The sequence below is a fragment of the Eleginops maclovinus genome, chromosome 22 (genome assembly GCF_036324505.1).
Source record: "Eleginops maclovinus isolate JMC-PN-2008 ecotype Puerto Natales chromosome 22, JC_Emac_rtc_rv5, whole genome shotgun sequence".
NCBI lineage: Eukaryota > Metazoa > Chordata > Actinopteri > Perciformes > Eleginopidae > Eleginops > Eleginops maclovinus.
Window position 1 is genome coordinate 10,176,669 of NC_086370.1, and position 21,453 is coordinate 10,198,121.

At 42.4% G+C, this 21,453-nt stretch overlaps 1 protein-coding gene across 1 annotated transcript in view; it reads left to right on the top strand.

The window, feature by feature from the left end:
• Window positions 1-21,453, top strand: part of macrod2 (mono-ADP ribosylhydrolase 2) — a 365,664-nt gene that overhangs the window by 95,822 nt on the left and 248,389 nt on the right. The window contains exon 4 of the mRNA XM_063875359.1: window positions 8,796-8,825. Coding sequence (XP_063731429.1) covers window positions 8,796-8,825 — 30 coding nt within the window. The remainder of the gene's footprint in view (window positions 1-8,795; window positions 8,826-21,453) is intronic.

A 21,453-nucleotide genomic window follows, 5' to 3' on the forward strand; every position in this document is an offset into this window, starting at 1 on the left:
GTTTGCGATTAACTGTCTATTTAATTAATACGCAATCCATTGTTTAATAAGCAGAGAGGGAGATGCCTCTGTGGACATTTTTCTTTACCATGGTTACATAAACATTATGCCGTATCTCTACTGGACTTATGATTGAGTTGCTCCAGCCTGATTGCAGTTAGCGCTTGAGGGAGATGAGACTCTGTGACATAAACAAAGTACTTCTGGAGACAGGGCTTACTTCACACACCACCTCAACCCTAACACCTATGTGATCAAATAGACGCCGGTAGGAATGGATTCTCTTAAGTGCCGGTTAAGTGCATTTTGCTAAGGAAGTAAGAGAAGTTAAAATACATTTAGTGTTAAAAAAGACAATGCACTCTTCCTTAATGCAATGTTCTGCACTTAAGCTATATGTGGAGTCTAATTAGGAGTGTATATACCGTGGCCTGGCTGTCAAGGGCAAGGGCCTCATTCTCTGCTTTCTGCAGAGAGAAAGCAGAGATATGTAAGGAGGTTGATTCAGAAACCACACTTCAGTAGCTGAGAATCTCCAATTTAATGCTGTCCTGGCTCTTTCGTGGAGGAATCTCAGCCATGATATTTTGGATAAAGTGAGGGGAGCTGTCTGACTGCCTTGCGGGTATCTAGCCGGGGGTTGTGGACTGTGAAGGCCCTCAGGAGCCATGTAGGTCTTTACCACCCCAACAGGCCAGATCGCCAGTAACGGAAGAGGCGGCATTAATGCGAGGCTGATGAATCCAGAAATGGGACTGGATAAATCCATAATATGCAGCTGCTGGCCCAAATCCTGCAGAGCTCTGCTGTGACACAGGGCCTTGTGAAGTATACAGATAACCTATTTCATCTCAACCAGAAAATGATGGTGCCTGTTGGAGGTTGGCTCACATGCACAGGGCTGCTGAACATCAGTGGAAATATGTTGCTGTGTTATGTAACGTCTACAAATGAAATCTACATCTATAGTGTACGGAGTTTAATGTTAAATACCTAGAATGGCTTAAGTCCTTTCTGGATTTTATTTTCAATATGCGTTAGTCAGATGCACTTATAGATACTGTAAATGTCTCATTAATGAACAGTTTCTGCAGGATCACATGGCGGGTTGGCCTAAGGCCTATTAGCAATGAGGTGTGCTGAGATGTCAAGACATGCATAAATATGGCAGAATATGCCGCTGTTAAGATTCACATGCCGTTAACCGGTTTAATTTGTGTACTTTATTCAACCATTTATGTGGATATCTATAGCTCTGTGCTATCTCCACCTGACATTATGTTATGCTTTGTTCTTATTAACATAATGTTTAACCTTTACTTTTCTCTTAAATTAAACTATAGTCACGCTGTAAAATATGACTGAAATTGGATAGAGCAAATGCATAATTGAATGAAGTGTTTTTCTGAAAGTGTGCTTGTGGTTCTTTTGTTGATTTTTTTAGATGAAACCACGGTGCATTTTTAATTACAATAGTGGGTAAGAAACAACTTCATCTAGTATTCCTTGCTCTCTCTCCTGTCGTCGTATAATAGGCCGTGTCTTTGAAAACAATTATCAAGAAACACAATCTAATCTCTAGGAAGTTGTTTCCTGAGTCTAACTTTGGTGGCATTGACTCTCCCTTGGTGTGAACTTCAGAAGACAAACTGGCGCTTTGCAGAGCCCACCTACAGCTTTATTTTCTTGTAATTTCTCGGCGCTCCATTCTTCCGAATTGGGGGTTGAGCAGATGCAGGTAGATGTATATTTATGAGGGGGATGTGTATTTCAGGGAGAAGCAGTCTTGTGAAAGGTGACCTTGTTAGATAAAAGGAGGGCTAGGAAGCCAAATGATGAAAGAGAATGGGATCATCCTGGGCTCATTAATGTGGATTTGAAGGTCAGGTAATTATAACAATAGACGTGTGGGCTGGCTTTGGCATCTGGTATTGTTGCTTTGTTATGAAGGTGACAAGCCTGCGGAGGAAACGGATTAATCACTGTGACACCACCCTGTTGTCACATTGATACATTCAGACATCATAACACTACTGCTATAGCTGTAAGAAGGAGCTGCAAAAACAACATCGTTTCAGCCATCAACATGATATGACAAGTACTGTTAAGAATATGAACACATTTAAGAAGCAACCCACAGTCGCCTGTATTTGTTATTGCACTGATTATAGTAAGGCCTTGCTTGGGTTTTCCTCCGTAGTAACACTGTCACGAGTCACGGCTGCTTTACTCGCCACACATTCACATGGCTGAGTTTGTAACACATGCTCCTTTATGTGGAGCAATGGACGTGACCAGTGATTGTCAGAGTTATACTGCATGTTTGAGCCAGATGAGCTTTTAATAGCTCAAACTGTTAATACCACAGGGCAGACCAAAGTTCAACTCATCATCTGACTTAATGGAAATGTTGTTTGTGAAGAACGCAGACAGAGTACAAAATACACATGAGGAATAAGACCTGCATGCACAGGCTCCAAATCAACTTTAAAAAACAACCTGATGAACGGCAAACAAGGTCCGCCTCAATTGTTAACAACTGAGAAAAACCCTGGAACTATTTATAAGCTGGTGTAAAAGATGAAGGATATACAAAGCTGGCAATATACTCTAAATCCAATACAGTTTGTTGTTGCTGCAGATATTGAGGCCAAATGCTTGCCTAGCCTGCATACATTCTGGTTGTTTTTGAGCAAATGTAAGATGCATGCTTTGATGATATGTCACAGCATTATGTCAATGGCATGTGGTTAACATTTCAGTAAATGCTGGCTGTAGTGCTCTGATAGGAATTGTGTTATTAATATGTCCATATTGCTTGTGTTTGGTAGAATCATGCATACTGTCCTGCCACAGGACCATCATTCTGACTGAAGCATGAGCAAGGCTTTGGGCTGTTTGGGCTGTTTGGGCTGAATGAGCTGAGAGGATCGAGCCACCTCTTCCACTACTTTGTCTGGCTCAATCCTCAGGGCCACTGGAAGCTATAAAGAACAAAAAAGCTGAACAGTATCCTCAGAAGAGGCCCCACATGTGGGGTAGCATGCATTTTTTATGTGGCACAAATAAGAAATGCTACTGATGCTTTTCCTTTCTAATCCCACACCTGGTGGATCGAATATGTTTTATTTGTTTTTGTGCAAAGTATGGCAGCAACTTAAAGAAACAAAAGCCCTCATCATTAAAGGTTAGACATGCTTCAATTTATCAGAGAGTCACAGACATGGCATGGGTTGCTCTGGATATCAAATCTGATCATTCCTTTTGAGTTGTGTTAAGGGCACAAACATGTGGGCACTTGTGTGGATGATTGTGTGTGTGTACAGGCTCAGTAGCAGTGCTTGTTAGGAAGGCTGGCGGAGTGGAAAAGTGTCTGTGTGTGGAGCAGCACATTATTCATCCCCAAAAAAATCCAAAGTCATTTACTCCACTGACTCTTTGAATATTCAGAGCAATCATATCAGACATCAGAACATCTGAAGAGGAACATCTAATGACCATCTAAGTGTCAACATCATCTGAGAAATGATCCCCCTTTTTGCTTCTCTTTTCTTTAGTATTTCAGGCCTTCCATTTGCAGCTCATTGTGTTGTAGATGCTACTTTGTGCTCACCAAATTAGCTGTGAAAATGATTTCTAATTAAAGCAGAAGAATGGATCGAGAAAGAAGATGTGACTCCCGGTTACAAAGAGCAACACTATTGACCTAGTTTGCGCTTTGTATCTGGGACAGTTTGTGTGTTTGGACTCACATTTGCTAAAATCAGAATTCTTAATGGACAGGTAAGACATGCTTCAAAACCCTGAGCTAATAAAATGAAATCTGGTGATATGACGTAGTCTAATGGTATTATAGGACACCATATAACAGTTTATTTGATAAATGTATTTGCTGGCATTCCTTCTGGAATAGCTGTAAGATTTGCAGACACAGATAGGCTGGGAGCTTTATATTGCAGTGACCGCCCTGGTTGCTTTGAAAAATGAAGAGGATTTTTTTTTTTTGACTCATCTATTTGCAACAGAGCAGGCAACCTTAACCATAAAACTTTTTTATTAGTTTCTGCACCCCACCTTTTATCCCAGAGCCACAGCAGAGTACACTATTAACCTCTGAGCTTATTGAGGAGTGTGGCGAGAGGCTGCTGTGGATAAGGGGAGTGTGTATGCGATGGCATATATTTAAAGGGTTCAGTTTAGCTGGCAGATACCAGAAGGTAGATGGTGAATCTGTTTACTGCCCTGAGGTTTTGTGGTTATGCACTAGCACTTCCCATTTAACTGCATGATCTAGGGCTCTGCTGACGACGCCGAACACACAACCCAGATCCATGCCTCGCTGCCCACTGCACACACAGGACCCAGCCATTGAAGTGCACATATGCTACTTTTATGAATGCTCTGTAAATATATGGACACAGTGAGACAAGAGGGTGGTTTCCCCCTTCCTTTTCACCGTGTTTGTGTCTGTGCAGGCTTCTTGACGCAGTGCCATAATCCATAAACTGTGCCTGTCAAACTCTCCAGCTAGGCTTCTGTTATCAATATTTTCCTGGCGTGAAAATACACAGCAGCGCACCCACTGCTTTTCTTATTGGCTGAGGGATAAATGAGGTGGCTGCAAGGGTTCAGAGGTCAAAGGGCAGACAGGAAACGGGTCCTCCTACAGTGACAGTTCAGACATATGTTTGATGGGCTGGCCTAATACCGTGGACCAGCCGTTCCTAATGACCTGCCATATTCATGCAGTCCGGGGAGCCCCTCCACTGAGATTTATGACCCATGCTGTGGTTACTACTGGGACGACTCTCAGCGGCACTCCGGACAAACACCAAGTCAAAGCCTACTACTTTGGCTTCACACTTTCTTCTCGTTAACTGGGTCCTTGAACACCTTTAAGACTTGTCATAAATACCATAAGAAATTGTCAGTTTCTGTGAAATATTAACAGATCACTGCATTCTTTCGTCTAATGGGATCCGTGTAGTTGTTTTAAAGACGGAGATGTGTTCCTTGTATGTCCTTGCAGAAAAAAAAAAGAAATATTCAAGAAATTCCCGAAGGGGACACACCGCGGCGGACACTGAAGAGAGGATGGTCAAGTCAAAAACCAATTATACATGCATCCAAAGACACAACTCTTCATGTGGAAGGAACGGATTATGGTCTTCTGATAATACTAATTGTTGGCTCTCCCGCTGCTTCCCTGAAGGCAGAAATGTGTTGATTCGCCACAAGATAGCCCGACTGAGCCCAGGGCAAGCACAAACAGCAAGGAGAGCTAGTTTATAATTAATATACACTCTATAAAATATGCATTATGGAGTGGATGTGGCCAAATATGGATTTCTGTTTTGATTTTCACTCAAGATAATTGAAGCACTTCTCAGGAAAATCACACTGAATATGGCCCAAGCACACAGCCATGTAGGGCTGCTCGTTGTGCTGCTGTAGGTTAGCTTCTCTACCAGCTGTTTCTTATTTATCTCATGCTTGAAGACGGATTGTCAAAACAAGTCCACATCCACTTTGGGATTTTAATCTCTCCTCTGATATGTATCTGTGTTGGCTGAGCTCGGTGACTCTGTAGGTTACAGATATTTTTGTGTGCATAAGCCGCACAGTGCTTTAAGATAAACTGCCAAAACACTTTTCATGACATTCTGATCATTAAAGGAGAGGATGCAGGGAGAGGGGGAAATGAAAAGGCATAAAGCAACGTTTTTTACCCAACCCCTTCCATATTTATCAAACCCACTGCAGAGATGAGATGGCTGTCAAACGCTCTTCATCTCCCAGTGGGCTGTTGCCGTGATCACACCGAGTCACATGTGGTTATAAAGCATCCAACATCTCAACGCCCGGACTACCCCGTTCACTACCACCACCACATACACACACGAAAGATTTGTTTCTGACTGATTAGCAACCACATCGCCAATCTCTGATTAGGTGTGGAGTAAATGAAGCGCCCCCCTCAGGTATGCATTTCCATAATGTCAGGTAATTAAACCCCAGTGTTTTAATAGCTCAGGAATAGGAAGACTCCCCAGGAGATTAAAAATGATGATAGACTTTATGAAAAGCCTGCATACTATTAGCTTCCCTCTAACTGGCACCAAAACTAGTTCTTACATTTTACTGATGCTAGATAAACAACACCAAGTTTAGAGCATTTATAGCCTATCATTATTTATTACATGGCTTAGTTGAATACTCATTCTGATTGGTCAATTCAGAACATGTGACACATTGTTAATCCAGTAGTACAGACTGCTGTCAAGGATTTATTGACCGTTGTTAAGGAGGATCGAGAGAGAGAAAGGAAAAGAGGTTAAAATACGGAGCGCTGGACGTCGGATAAGTCACCAGAAGACAGACATACAGGAAGTAAACACTAACAGGAACACGGTCTGGGCTCTGCTGTGTCTAAGGATTTGTTAGTGGATCAGAAACTGAACAGACTTGGAACAGTTACAGAAAACCTCGATCAGTGCTGCCGTAAAGTTGTTGTTGTTGTTGTCACAGTTCCAGCCGGTGGTGCGCAGTGGAACTGATTATTATTTTTTACGGATGAAATATGATCATTTTTGAGTCAATTAAATAATTTAAATTAATATTGGGAGTTGAGTCGTTAGTTTGTTTAGTATCTGGCAGTGTGATAAGCGGGATAATGTGCAGCGAGGCGGTCATTATGGGGAAAAGAACACCCAACTGGCTGATCAGGGAGCCCGACGCGAAGCACATTATCCCTTACATATCATCACCGTAAAACAGCAACATACAATACATACTTAAAAAAACAATGAGACAAGATTAGACATTCCTTACAGTATATTTCCCAAATTCTGATTTGTTTAGTTGCAGCCACATGTTAACAGGCAGGTTTTTTTTCTCTTGGAAATCCGTGTTTGAGTTGTACGCTTGCTCTTGATAGCTGAAACATTCCAGAGCTCAACAAAGGGCCGGGAGAGTACACAAGTCTTTTTCATCACAGAAAAACCTGGAGAGGTGCTATTGTAAACATGACAGTGGATTGTCAGTACATCCCTGTTTGAGTTGCTGTTTCTTCTGTGTTTATGTTATGCTCATACTGTATACTCTCACACAGACACAGACACACCCACACACACAACAAAAGCTCTTTGATGAAACACATTCTGCAGTGGGAGAGCTTTCTTTGTCCCTGTGCCCACTCATATGTGTGGTGCTCAAATGAGAACAATGCAAAGCCATAATGGTGCCACAGAAAGGTGTGGAAACTGAGTGAACTCCAGAAGTCCCCTTCATCCTCGCATTCAGGCCCACACAAAAAACAAGATACAGGACTGTGGTGTTGTTGTAGAGCTCTCCTTTCATACCAAATGGTTCATTATCTCTTGCTTGTGCACTAAAGCGTATTTTGAGAAATAATAAGCGTTTAATAGTGGCGTTCACTGCTAATGATAGCCAATGCCTTCGCTGAAACTGAAGATCATTAAAAGGCATGTTGCAGTGTATGATTCTTTTCAATGACCGCTGGATGAACTACACTTCAAACATATAGGCTACCTACTTTCAGTTACACTCAAATTAACAGATGTGCTCTAAATCCCCTCTAATCTTTCTCCTCTCATGTGCAACGGATGTCTCCTACTGACAGGTTCATTTCTAATGATACGCTCTCCACTTAGCTGATGTTACCTTCTCTTGAACCAGTAAACTACGGTTAATGTTGGAGATTCAGATGGACAACAGGGCGGAGTGATAGTATGTGTTTGTGAACTAACCGGCTTTATGCCGACAACATTGAGTCAGACTTTATTAAAGAGGCTGTTCTAGATATTATTGTCACACGTGAGAATGTATCCCTTTTTTTTTTAACCAGAAGTCTTGTATTGAAGAGCTCAAGTCCAACGATTTGTTTTCCATTAAAGAACCTAGAAAGCAACTTGGAGAGCACAGACCTCTGGTAAGGCTAATGGTGCATTCACTTGCTCCTCTTGACACCCATTTCCAAGTTTGGTGTGTGCATGAGCAGATAGTCATAACATGTAGACACCATGGACACTACAAAGAGGACGTGCTGTGTTGATGGCTGTATTCAAGTGGTTTTTCAACTTCAGGGGCCTTCACGTACAGCTGTGGATCATCTCCAATATGTCATTTGTTTCATGACAATATGTCTACGCTCTCAAACTTCGGCCCACTGTAAATTGCTTGTATGAACCAAATGTTTTATTGAATGTAACCTCTGTCATGTTGCCAAGATAGAAATCAACCAAGGAGTTCACATTAAAATTAGCTGCTGCCTGAATTTATTCCCAATTTATTATTCAAAGGGAAACACTACCACACAAAATAATCACCTCTGTCAATTGGGGATGTGGTTAAACAAAAAAGAAAAAAGTATTAGATGACATTATTTCTTCTCTTTGCCTTCTCTGAAAACCTTTTTTTAGGTACCCCAATTCAAATGTGGGATTACATATTCGACTGAGAAAGAATATGTGACATAATCATTCAAGCCCATTTCAAGCTTGTCTTGGCGCAGTAAACCGACCTGTGTTCTTTCGAGGACTTCTATAATATACTACATTTCCTGTTCTCGTCGTTCACAGTGAAATGTGTTATACTTCTAATGGATATCAAATGATCATAAGAGTAAAGAAAACATGCTGCTAAGGTGTTATTCCTGAAAAAGGACAATTTTTCCATTGGAGAATCCAGATTTTATTGTCCAAATATTGCTGACTCTGAATAATCCATATTTGCTGACGTTTTTCTGACTGATTTCTTTCATCTTCTCTTTTCAGCAAATTCCAGTCTGCTGGGAGGAGGGGGGGGTGAGTAAACACCTTTGTGATACTTCTCATTGTTTGTATTCATGGTAATGAAGGAATTCATGTTGATCTCTCCATATCTCACATGGTCATCCATGTCCTTCCATGGGTTCATGACTGTAGTGTCTATTTCGCTCAAGTGTTTGTTTTAAATGGCTGAAAGTAAGGCAAAAACATTAGAGCGCAGTGCAGTGGAGCTTCGCACTGAGCCACACGGCGAGTCGGTCATAACTTTAGCGGCCTGCCGGAGAACATTATCATCAAAGCACTGCAGGAAATCTGAGGCAGCAAACCGTGATGTGCGAATAATGGGTCGGGAACTCCAGTAGGATGTTACTGCCCATTCCAACTGTTTCTGAATTTGACTTTTCACTGACACGATTGCAATAATCATTATTCACCACAGCAACAAGAGGTTGGGGAAAATTCCACCCAGTTAGAGGTGGTTAGTTTTGAATCCGAAGGGGATTTTTTGACGATATGTTGGAATGGTATGACAATGAAATAAGGTCACTGCTTCAGCATCGGTTTACCCATCTGTGTCAGTTGTCACTTTGAATATGTCATCGTCTGCTGATAGGCTTCAGTTTTGCAGAATGTAGACTTGGCTGCATTTGATTTAATCTATCTAATTTACTAGTTAATATCTAATAACAGTGAACCATGTGTTTCCTGTTTATTCACAGTGCATATGTATACAAACATCCTTTTTTAAATAACAGCACTAACAAATAGATAAGGATGTTACATGCTGACATCAATTGTTCTGTAAAAAATGTTCCTCCTTGTTACATATACCTCCTATAGAGTGAATATATCTGTTTAACAAAACCAGCACATAGGACATAATTAGTCACTTTGCAAAATGGCACTTCTTTCAGTTCTTATTTATTTATTATGATTTGAACACCTGCCATGAAATCTGATTCATCAGAGGCGAGTGCTTAAAGCAACATCAAAGCCACAGCATAGTTAACTGCTCAGTGCACATGATTTCCATTAGAGTACATTACACAGAGCCTGTTGAAATTACTTATTCACATCTAATCACGAGCCTGGAGTGGCCCTTATCTTCTGATACACGGTTAAGACTCCAAACGTTCCAGCTGTTGTTGCATAGCAGTGCCGCATCCCAATCTCTATCAGTGGCCTTCGAAAAAAGCTGTTGGTGATTGAGATCAGAGGTCACAAACACACGTCTCCATAACAAAGCCCTGTAAAGCAGGTATACTGTCCTCTGATTGGTGTCTGTCTCTGCTGCAGTCGACTCTCATTTTCCGACATCGCGAAAAACACAAGAAGCTATTTTCTTTGCTATTATGTTTTCATTATTGTTATTTTATGGCAAATCACCCTTAACAGGTCTGCGAATCTTAGGACACACAGTTGATTGATCCAGGTCCTCCTTCAGCGAGTAATAGGCGTAAGGGTATTAAAGATTGCTCCGTTTCAACACAGCAGCAACCAAAATGAAGTGGAATTTGGGGCTGTCAGCACAGTCCTGTGAGATCTTGTGTGTCAATTATTCCCATGCGCTGTTAGAAAACATTTGAGTTGATTGTGACCTGCAGCTGTGCTTATTAACTCCCAAGGAATTCTAAAGCTAGTGTCATGTTTTGAGAGCCTCCTTTCAGTCTTTTATCAATTGACTTGCAGTGATTCTACTCCTGCCACGTTACTGGCAGAAGATACAAGGTCAAATAACAAGAAAAGAAAATAAAATACAGTAAAGTAAAATACTAAGACTCACATTCCTCCGTGTTCATAAGGATAACATCAAGTCCGTTACTTTAATATTTTGTTATGTGTGCATTCTTGTGAAGCTTGCTATATTTGCCATGCTTAATCATTTAACAAAGCTTTTATTCGCATGAGGCCAAGAGGGGTTTTATCTTCCTGTGTCTTTATCACTAGAAGGTGGCAGCTAAACCTGCAAAGCTACTCTCTGCGTTCTCACCCCGGCTCTCCCTCTACCCCTATCTGTGGTTTGGCATGTGAAGACCTCCTGCCTTGGTGGCGGCGAGGATCGATGTGAAGAGGAGATGTGCTCTCATATAGGGCCTGCCTTATCTCCCAGCTGTCTTCTCAGGGCTCTGCAGAGGGGCAGCTTCACAGCAGGATGATCCATCATGTTGGCCTCACGCACCTGAGCCATGTTTAGTTCTCTTAGTTCTAGAGGTGGGCCTCCCGCCAGCATGTGAAAACTGGACAGAGTCTTTGCTTTATGTAAAAAAAAAGTTAGTATACCACCTACACACTTTTGGAAGTTCTCCTGCCTATAGACATTTTGGGAGGAATTGATGTTATTCCCATGTGTAGGTAACTTTTGGGAGGAAAGTTTCACTTTTCTGTATGTGGTATTACTAATTTAAAGTGCAATGCGTGGTCACAGTAAAGCAGACGACAGTTATATTGGTGATAGTTTTGTTGGCTTTCTGTCAGAGGGATGTGAATAGGAAGAAAATAAGTGAAAAAAAAGCCCAGGGTGCGATTTGTCCAGTACCCAAAAAGAAATAAATACATTATTATATTCCTAGCATTATTTATGGGGACAATTTTTTTTATCTAGAGACGATTCTTATGCCCTGGTGCTCTATTAAATCCTTAGAAATCACTGATGGGAACTCTCTATGGGTTGTATGTCTTCAGTATTATGTACACAATGGGGTTAACCAAAATAGCACTGTTATCTGCGCTAGACATGTTGGTCTCAATGGGATTCCATACATACATAGAGGGAAATAACAATGATCTCTGATAATAGCATGCTAAATGAGACTTCGCTGAATAGAGGGTAATTATGAATGGTACCAGGTTGCTCGTGTGATGTGTGTCACAGCATGGCTGGATGCTGGCACAGTCCCAAGAGAATAGACCTAATGTAAACATCATGTTGTCTATTTCTCCTTTCCCCCCGCGCATTTGTCGCCTTCTCACACGCCCACTGACACGCACGCACACAGACACATTGATGCAGGCGCACACTGAGCCATGTAATGTTACCATGAAGCCCTGTGCAGCCGGAGAGAGGGAGCTCCGCTCGCCTTTGATGTCTCCATCCAGGAGGGGAATGGGCTCATTAGCATTCTAACCAGAACCGTTGCCCATTTAGCACTAGGCTTTAACTCGACCACCCAAACAAATCGTTCTTCTCAGGTTGGGCCTCCTTTTCTCTGCTCCAGTCAAGCAGCGGGGCACATGCATGGATGTTTTTAGAACGTCCTGATATGGGCTAATTTGGCCACGGGCTGCTAACGCTCACTGAACTCGCCAGCCTTTTGTCATTGCTTGCATAACATAGGCTGTAGCGCCATGTGCCCCCGGCTCTCCTCCCTCATAAGTTTCCGAAACAGTGTTGTGAGTCATAGCGAGTACCAACACATTCTAAAGTATCAGATTAATAATGCTTGGTGAGATAATCCCTGGCTGCGGTGGTGCATGTGCTCCTTTGCCCTCCTGTGCAACTAAAGATATCATTGGATGCAGACTCTCATTCACATGTGGAAGCTAGTGGCTCTGTTGGGAAAACGATGTGTATACAACGGCCTAAGTATGATCAATGGAATTAACGGAAGAAGAATAATGCCCTGGTTCTGACCTTTGCGTGAAATCTGAGAACTTCTGCTTTTTATTAAATGTATCTGACCGCAGAAGCACAACCATCAGCTTTTGCAAATTCAGCAGGAACATACCTGTAGTACTGGCTCTCTCTAAAGGAGTGCTCCTGCATGCTTTAGAAAAAGAAAATGTATTCAGTTTCAGAAATGTTTGGATAATCCCTTATCAAGATTCCTAAGTGCTTCACCCTGCTTATCTTTATCTGCATTCGTTATGCAAAGAGCTCTGTTTTCTTTTCCTGTCACCTCCAGGTGAACCATTATCTTCTGTCTGGGTTCGGCCCCAGGCTTGTTTATTGAGTAGATTGGAGGGGACCCGGCATGGTGCTTTGTGCTTGGGGAGGAGTATTGGTGGAGATGGTGTTATGTGACGGCTTTGGGTTAGATGGCCTTATGTCCCTGTCGCAACTATATCAGCTCACTGGAAGCCCCAGATCTCCCTTTAATGATTAATCTCTCATAGATGGCACATTATTCCCATAACTCATGGATTGCACACTATGCTTGACTGATGGTCCGCAGTTCACAGATGGTAGTACCAGCCATTAGCATAACTTATGAAAGAGATACAGTATTTCCCTGTGGAGTAGCCTAAATAATGTAAAATGATAAATTGAATGCACAAATTCCTTATTGAGCATGTTACCATCGGGATTTACTTATCTCCTCATATTTAGCGGGCAGTTAGCTCCACCATGGTCTAGGTCCACCTTGTGTTTGTGCTGCAATGTTCCTTGTGCTTTTTCAAGGGTGAAGATGGCACTGATATCAATGCATGTCTGCCCTCCACTGCGGGATTGCCCCTGCTATTAGAAACTATTTACCCAGTAAACTCACAGCAAAAACACAATTGTATTCTCTTTTTTGTGATCAAAGCATGTAAATAACTATTTTACCTCTCACTGTACACTTGTTCTCTTTTTGCCTGCTTTTCACTGCATTATCCAAATATGGGATTGCCTTCTTGTGTTGGCTTGAACCACTGACATTTAAATAATTTATAAATATAAAAAACTTATTTCAATTTGCGTAGTAGAGTTCATTTTGCGCAATGCCCTTACTTAGAAATTGTAATGTACTTCTTAGTGATGCTCAAGCCTTTCCTTTTTTAAACGTGTAACTCAGTATACTGACTGCATGATATGCAAGAAAGCCACAACGCTCCATGTGACCCCCCCTGTATTTATTGTTTGTATTCTATGTTTTACGGGAACATATTGATCCATTATTTTGGTGTAGCTATCTTTTTGTCTGAGCCTTTTTAATGAGGTTGATAAATAAAGATACAGTTATGTCAAGCACAGTGACATCTCAGTAGGAATCATTATAATGAAAAATGACCATGTGAGATGTACTGTACCCCCATGCTGTCAAATCATTGCTGCCAATTATTACAGGCATGACGTAATTTAGAGGGCAGTCCACTGAAATAAGCAAGGCAAGGTCACCGCGTGGACAGCAGTTCACGGTGCCCAAACAGTGATGGAAATTGCATTTCAGCGTGAAAGCTCTCTAATGCCATCTCTATCTCCCTCCTGCCACCACAGAGAACAGCCACCACAGACACCCCCTTCTCCAATCAGCAATGATGGATGGACTAATTGATGCAGGATGATTGGGCCATTCATTTTAGCCTACAACACTGGCGTCCATATTTACGATTAGCATTGCATTATAATGGAAAGGGAAGAACAAATGACCAGGCAGTCGATGAACACAGGAGGGAAAAAAATTAAGATAATAGAAGGGGGAGAATGACAAGCATTGGTAACATGTCTGGCCAGTTGTGTAATGTTAAGCTTATGTGACAAAGTGTTCCGAGGCATTTATAGAGAGGTGTGTATCAGCGAATGAGGGCAAGCGAGAGGGGCATATAGCTGCCACGTGTCTGGGTGTCTCTCTACCTATGTCAATCTATGAATCATTCATCTCTGTCCCCGCGTATAAATCAAGCTGCCGGCCGTCGCCCGCGGCAGTCGTGTCATTAGCTAGTTGACGCCATCACTTGATCCCTGGCACTGCAGTGCGGGTGAGGGAGAGGGCCTCACTTAAAACGGCACACATATCAGCATATCAAACTGAAGGGAGCTTTCTGTGTCCGGCTTTGGTTTAGCAAGCTTTGTTGAGCTAACCAGAGATGCACATTTTGAAAAGAGAGCCTTCTTCTTTTACCCTCACAGTTCACATCATTAAAATAGAAAGTATATTTGTATTCTCCTGCATGTGGAGATTTTAAAAAACATTTTATACATTTATTTGAATAATTGTAACTCAAATATTTCCCAGTTTGGAACGAATAACGTATTTCTGATTCTGATTAAAATGCCTTCAGATTTTTTTTAATACAAGTCAAACAAGTGAGGATAAAATATATATGTGTCCTACCTTTTATTTAACAATGCCATTTTCATCCTGCAGTGGATTTAAAAGTCTGACAGGGGGAAATACGGTGTGATGGAGAATAGCACCAGACATTTTCAGTACCTTACCTATTGTCACTATCATTTCCAGAGTGACACACAGTCTCCTTGCCTTTTGCCTCTAAGGGGTCATTTGAGGTGGAGGACTTCACTCCTACCGTGTCTCCCGTCGTATCGTAACCAGAGCACAGAGAGAGTGTGGAGCCTTATCAGTTTGAAAGGCTAGCTCGGCCAGCTGCAGCTCAAAACCTCAGGGCAGCAGCAAAGCCTCGAGGCAGCTGAGGCAATGCTATGCGGTTACATTTCAGTGTAGTTAAAGTACATTGTTTCAAAATTACCATAAAGATATTTTATGCTACGGTCATTGTTTTACATTTTTGTTATGTACAACTTTGCATGCTTTTATATTACATTTACCCATGTTTTTATGTTGCCTACAAGGACAAAACAGTGGGCCGTCTATTTAGATTGTTAAGGTAAAAATAGATGGATGCAATATTGTTGTTGGGTCCTCTTCTTCCCCCCTGGGTTGCTGCTGTAAACATATTGCAGCTGCTTGTTTCTCTTTGTGCTGACCTCTGCAGCCTCTTCCTCTCTCATTCTCTGGCTATAAGAGGAAACGAAGATGGCCTTTGACTTCAATCAGTGAACAGGAAGTGTTTTTTTTATTTTGCAATCCCACCGCACATTGTAGCCCTTACATATACGTTTCAACCACCTAGTAATTGCTGTGCATTTTTATATCAACTAGGTGCACCCCAGTTAAAGGATCCACCTTATTCTGTCTCCCCTCATTGTCACAAGAGTGAAAATACCACCACAGGGCCTGGGAAAGAGGCAAGAGAGTGTCAATTTAGTTCTCTTCCACACTGCATCACACATGACCTCCCTCCCCACACCCAAAACCCCCTTTTGTGCGCGAGCAATTCTGGGTCAGTTGTCGAGATTTTAGACAACTCAAAGCATCACCACCTCAATGTCAGAGCACATTTGTGTCTGAACAGGCTTTGTTGTGGCTGTTTTGGGGGTAGATTCTACATCGTGCCCGTCCAGGGTCTTTTGCATGCATGTGTCTGTGTGTATTACGTTTATGTGTCGGTGTGACTTGGTGTTTGCATTCCAGTGTGTGTCTCATTCTTATTCTGGGATAACTGGATGCTGAGCTGTCTTGTCAGTTGACTCAGTGGTCAGTTTTGGTCCCCCTGTCCCCAGCAATGCAGTATGGACTGATGAGATCTGACAGACGGGGACAGTTCTTAGCAGGGCACTACCCCATAACAGAGTCCCACCAATCATGGCAGGGCTAGAAGGACAACACAAGAGGCTCACAGAACTGAGCTACATGCTCCCAAAAATGATTCAGAGACGGCCAAGAAACCAATCATATAAAAAGGAAAACTATTACTTATTCAACTATTATTTTCAAAATGTTGTTTGGATTGCATGCTGGAGAAGTTCTTGCAATGTAAAATTGATGGGGGTGGGGACTTAAGGTAAATGGAGTTGAGAAATACTCATTATAACATTTAAAAAGAACAACCTGAACCAAGTAATCAGGCACTGTAAAATATGAACACAATCACAACTAGCATTTCTGTTTGCTTTGCTTTGAAGCAATGCTTTGCAAGCACAGTTCTAATTCTTTAACAAAAGGATCCCTCCGCTCAAGCTTCTCTTTTAAAAGTAGTTAAGGTAATTTAGGAACCCCTGGACAAATCAATTGAAGAAATTAGAAGGACATTGCCATTAAATCAATAGAGAGGCCAGGTTTGGACAAAATAATAGTCTTCACTTGTTTTAACAATACAACACCGAATAGGTGTGGTATACATATCTTGTTCAAACACAAAAGTTAATTACTCTCCATTTTGAGATGCAATTGTGCAATGTACCACTCTCTTCACTACAGTTGGCTCATGGACCTTTACCTTGCTGCTTGCTTGTACCTGCAAGCTGTGGGGCATAGACATTAAATGCCATATTTCCACTCAACACCATCCCCCACATACTCCAATGATTGAAGAGGCTGGGGAAAGTGTCAGTGTGGTGTTGATCATTCTAACGGCCATGAAGGTTGAAGGGAAGGGACATGACCGACATCACAAAAACCATAACCCACAGAGCGCTGATGCTCTCAAGTACCTAATGTTTACAGTTGCATTAGGCTTGGTTTATGAATCTGAGGCTTGAGTATGAGACAGTTCACTGATAATAATGAGTCTTTGAACTAGCTGTGGGCGTAAGGGGAGGATAATATTCACATGAGCTCTCTTAAGAGCTGCCTGGTAACTGATTAGTGGCACTTCTTTGGCACTTTCTCTGCAGACACTGACCTGCTAAAGTGGCCTTTTGCCAACTAGTAACAAACTGTCAAGCTTCCTGCATCTCTCATGGGGCAGCCTAGTTAGCTGTGTCTGACAGGCCGCTCGCCTACAAGTGAGGTTTTGAGCCCAGGGAGGGCAGAGCGAGCTCCAGAGGAAAGCTGTCATCTTTTTGTCAGACCACAGGGAAGAGGAGGAGTGTTGTCTCTCCCTCTCTTCCCGTCTCTCTCTCACCCTCTATCTATCTTTCTCCCTGTGTCAGCCTGTTCCCCTGGTGAAGATCTCCACTCTCACCCTGACTGTTTTGCTCCCCTCAGCCAGGCTGTGCCGTATAAACAAACGAGTGTCAGGATGAAACGGCAAGTGTCCCCTAGGTGCCGGGCCCGTCGTTGCGTTAACCCCCTCACTGTTGCCTCCTGAGGGCCACAGCAGCCATCCCAGTACGCTAGCTGAGAGCGACACAGAGGCAGCCAGCCTCATTTCCACACACTCAATTATCACCCTCACACTGGTGTGTGTGTGTGTGTGTGTGTGTGTGTGTGTGTGTGTGTGTGTGTGTGTGTGTGTGTGTGTGTGTGTGTGTGTGTGTGTGTGTGTGTGTGTGTGTGTGTGTGTGTGTGTGTGTGTGTGTGTGTGTGTGTGTGTGTGTGTGTGTGTGTGTGTGTGTGTGTGTGTGTGTGTGTGTGTGTGTGTGTGTGTGTGTGTGTGTGTGTGTGTGTGTCAGATCACTATGGATAGCCAAAGAAGCACCTGTAAAAGGTGGAGAGAGAGGAAGGTGTATTGAAGAAGAGGGTAAAAAGGTGACGAAAGATGAGGGTAGAAGAAGGGTGTATGAAGAATGACAGAGGGATGTGCAGAGTAGGAAGTGTGGTGGAGGTGGAGAACAGATGTCAGGCATAGTGGGTGGTAGTGAGAGGAAAACAGTGTGTAATGTCTTCTCATTTTCCTTATGCATATTCACATGTTCTCACTACAAGAACAGGCAAAAATGCACTTAATCAATATAATAAACTGTATGATTGACCTGATTAATTAAACAATTAGCATGTTTTGTTGGGTGTAAAACAATGTCAAAACAATGATGCTACACACGCCATCTCTCTGTATAATGCTGTGTATTTGAGAGCTTTCAGAAAAGAAAAATGGAATTTTACCAAACCAATTAACGTTAGTATATGCGTTCCTTCCTGTGTCGGGCATGTGCAGAGGTGTCTGCTGGGAAGAAGATTATTTTCTGAGTGGGAGAGTGCAGCAAAGCTATTCGAGCCCACTGAAACATGTTGGCTCTCTACTGTGAGGCTCGCATTAGGACATGCCATACTTGATGGAGGAGCATACTTAGCAGTAATAATGGGCATTATAGGGGGTGGTATCAAGACGTTATTTTCAGAAAGCTCTAATTAAGCATTTTGCTGTGGCTTTGGCGTAACTCTGACTGTCCGCTATAATCGGGAATGCTTTCTAAGCCTCTGATAAACATGCTGCTTGCCAATCGGTTTGCTCTGGGCCTCCTATGCGCAGGAAAAGTAAACAAGTTCATCAAACAGTGTGAGACAGAGCTCCTCTCCACTGACTATACTCCTCGCCCTGATGAAACAGCAATCAGCTCCGTGCCATAGGGACCCATTGTTTTTACAGTCGGTGGGTGGATGGACTGCTGCTACCTAGGGGAGATTAGAACTGTGAGACCAGCTGGGACATTCCCACCACCCGCCAGCTCCACCTGTGGAATTGCAAACAAGACCATGTCCCTTCCCTTCAACCTTCATGGCCGTTAGAATGATCAAACCACACTGACACTTTCCCCAGCCTCTTCAATCATTGGAGTATGTGGGGGATGGTGTTGTGTTGAATAAAATAGAGCTTATGTATACGTGGACATGTGACTATGACGGTGGTGGGGGGTATGATTAGGCACACACAGCTGCCGTACTTATCTCTGATTGTATCTAAAGTGTGTGTTTGACCCTCCCGAAAGGTTAAGATGTGGGTAGTTAAATGGCACAGAAAGATTTTGAACTTGATGGCGTTCCCCACAGCTTCACCTTGCCTCCTTTTTGAGGTTCCTTGTCAATTGTTTGAACTTTTATATTTGCTTTTTCGGAATGTGCTCGCAATGCCCCCCAGATTACACATGCTATTCCACAGTAGCTGTTTTTCAGACAGTGTTCTGTGCACTACATAAAAAGTAAGCCTGAAGGAAATACTGCAGGATGAAGTGTGAATGTGAGCCTCAGCTGACAGCCCCTTGAACGTGTTTCTCCCCCTCGGTGGGCAGTGTAGAAAACCTTACCAAGCGTGACAATAACAGAATGCCAGAACATGGATTGGGCCAAATGAGCTGTGAACGCAAACAAAGTAGCAAATTTGTTCTGTGGCGTTTGGGTGGACATGTGTACCCTCAGCATGTTAAATACTGCACACAGTACTACTGACAGGCAGGCAGGCAGGAAAAAGGAAGAATAATTAAGGAGAGATAAAAGACAAGACACTGAGACAGAAGGTAAAGAAAACAAAACAAAGCGGTAATGACCATGTCAGCCCAAGGATGTGTATGTTAATCTCTGTAGCGCTTTGTAAGCGTTTGTGTGGGAATGATATTGGTCTGGAGCCCACCTGAGATTAGTCATGCCTTATGGTACATTTTTGGAAGCATTAGCCCCACCAGTGAGATGAATGTTCTGTTTAGTTATCTCCCTGAGAATGCAGCAGGTTTTGTTTAGGTCTGTTTATAACTTCATATCAACTCAGAATTATTACTATACATTTGTGTCTGACATATGTTTGGGTGTGTCTAATAATACGTGTCCTATGCATGCTGTTGGCGGAGCAGGCTGGATGCCTGCCTGTACTGTCTCTGCAATCCTGAGCCCGGCGCAGCTGTTAAATGTTTTATTTACTGAGCCTTGATGTGATAAGAGCCGAGTGTTTGTGAATGTCTGTCTGAGGACGTCAGCCTGCCTCTGTGAGTGTGTGTGCATGCTTCTTCTAAGTGCTGATTGGTCATTTGGCATCCATCCCCCAACACGTAAATGGACTCTTAGAGAAACTCAGGATGGTCATAAACATAAGAATGCGATGGCAAAGCTAATCTGAAAGGCAACAAAACAATCCTAATAATGCACAACTCTTTTCAATTGTTCCGCTGGGCTATTCCACAAATGGATTTTCAAACTTTTTATTATGTTGCTGTTTAGCTAAGAGCCTCACGTTTTTTGTAGGCCTGGACTGTTGTGTTCACAATAATGTTTTACTCCCTCTCCTCCACCATGTGAGACTGATGCAGACTAGTTAAGGAATCATAAGAGCCAAACTGCATGGAAAATGGATCGCTGTTGGGTAGCTTGTTAATTCCCTGACGTGCCTCCTGAGGTGAATCGCTCCGGATGCAGACGCTGCCTTTGATCATTCAAAGAGAATGTCGCAGCAAGGTCTGCACTGGCACCCAACAGATGGTCATTAAATCATGCGTTTTATTTTACTGGCACATTCCTGCAAGATCTGTGTGCTTTTATTGCTGCCATTTAGGATAGTAACCACGCTGATTAGAAGCATGCAGAAGATTTTTCTGAGTATGCCAATAGATCTGATGGAGAAACAATGTGCATACTAACATGGCATTAATTCCAACTTAACATAGTTTCCTCTTGCAGTATTTATTTACTCCCATAGCACACAGGGGTATACAGTAGACGTTAGACAAGATTATTATTGATTACCGCAGGTACTCAAAAGTACTTTAGTATTAGTTTATAACTCTTTCTGTGCAGTGTAATGTGGTCTCCTCGGAGAATTGACACAGACTCAATGCCATCGAACCCTGCAATACCTAGATCATCATTTGGGCAATAATGGCAGATTTCTCACCTCCAGTCAACTGTGCTCCAAACGCTTGTTAATCTTAGTGTCAGTCAGCGTCATTGAGACAGAAATACCTAATTAACTTTGCATGGTTGGCTTCTAAGAAGAACAGGAAATTTAGCCTAATGATATATGTCATTTGGTAGGCCTTTACATTTTCTGACCTACAGCGACTACCTCAGTAACGCAAGAAACAAATGATCAAATCTCTTAAATGGATTAGGACTTGGGTCTGTGGTCATAGAAAGGAAAAGCTTGAGAGTACAAGTATTACAGGTGATAATGAGAAAATGTAGATATGAAGACGAAACAATTTGTATCCCATCCACAAATTGAGCTATTGAATTTGATGATTTGTTTTAAGGATCAAATTCCTGTGGGTTTCTTCCCTATAAAGCTGTTTACTTGTTTC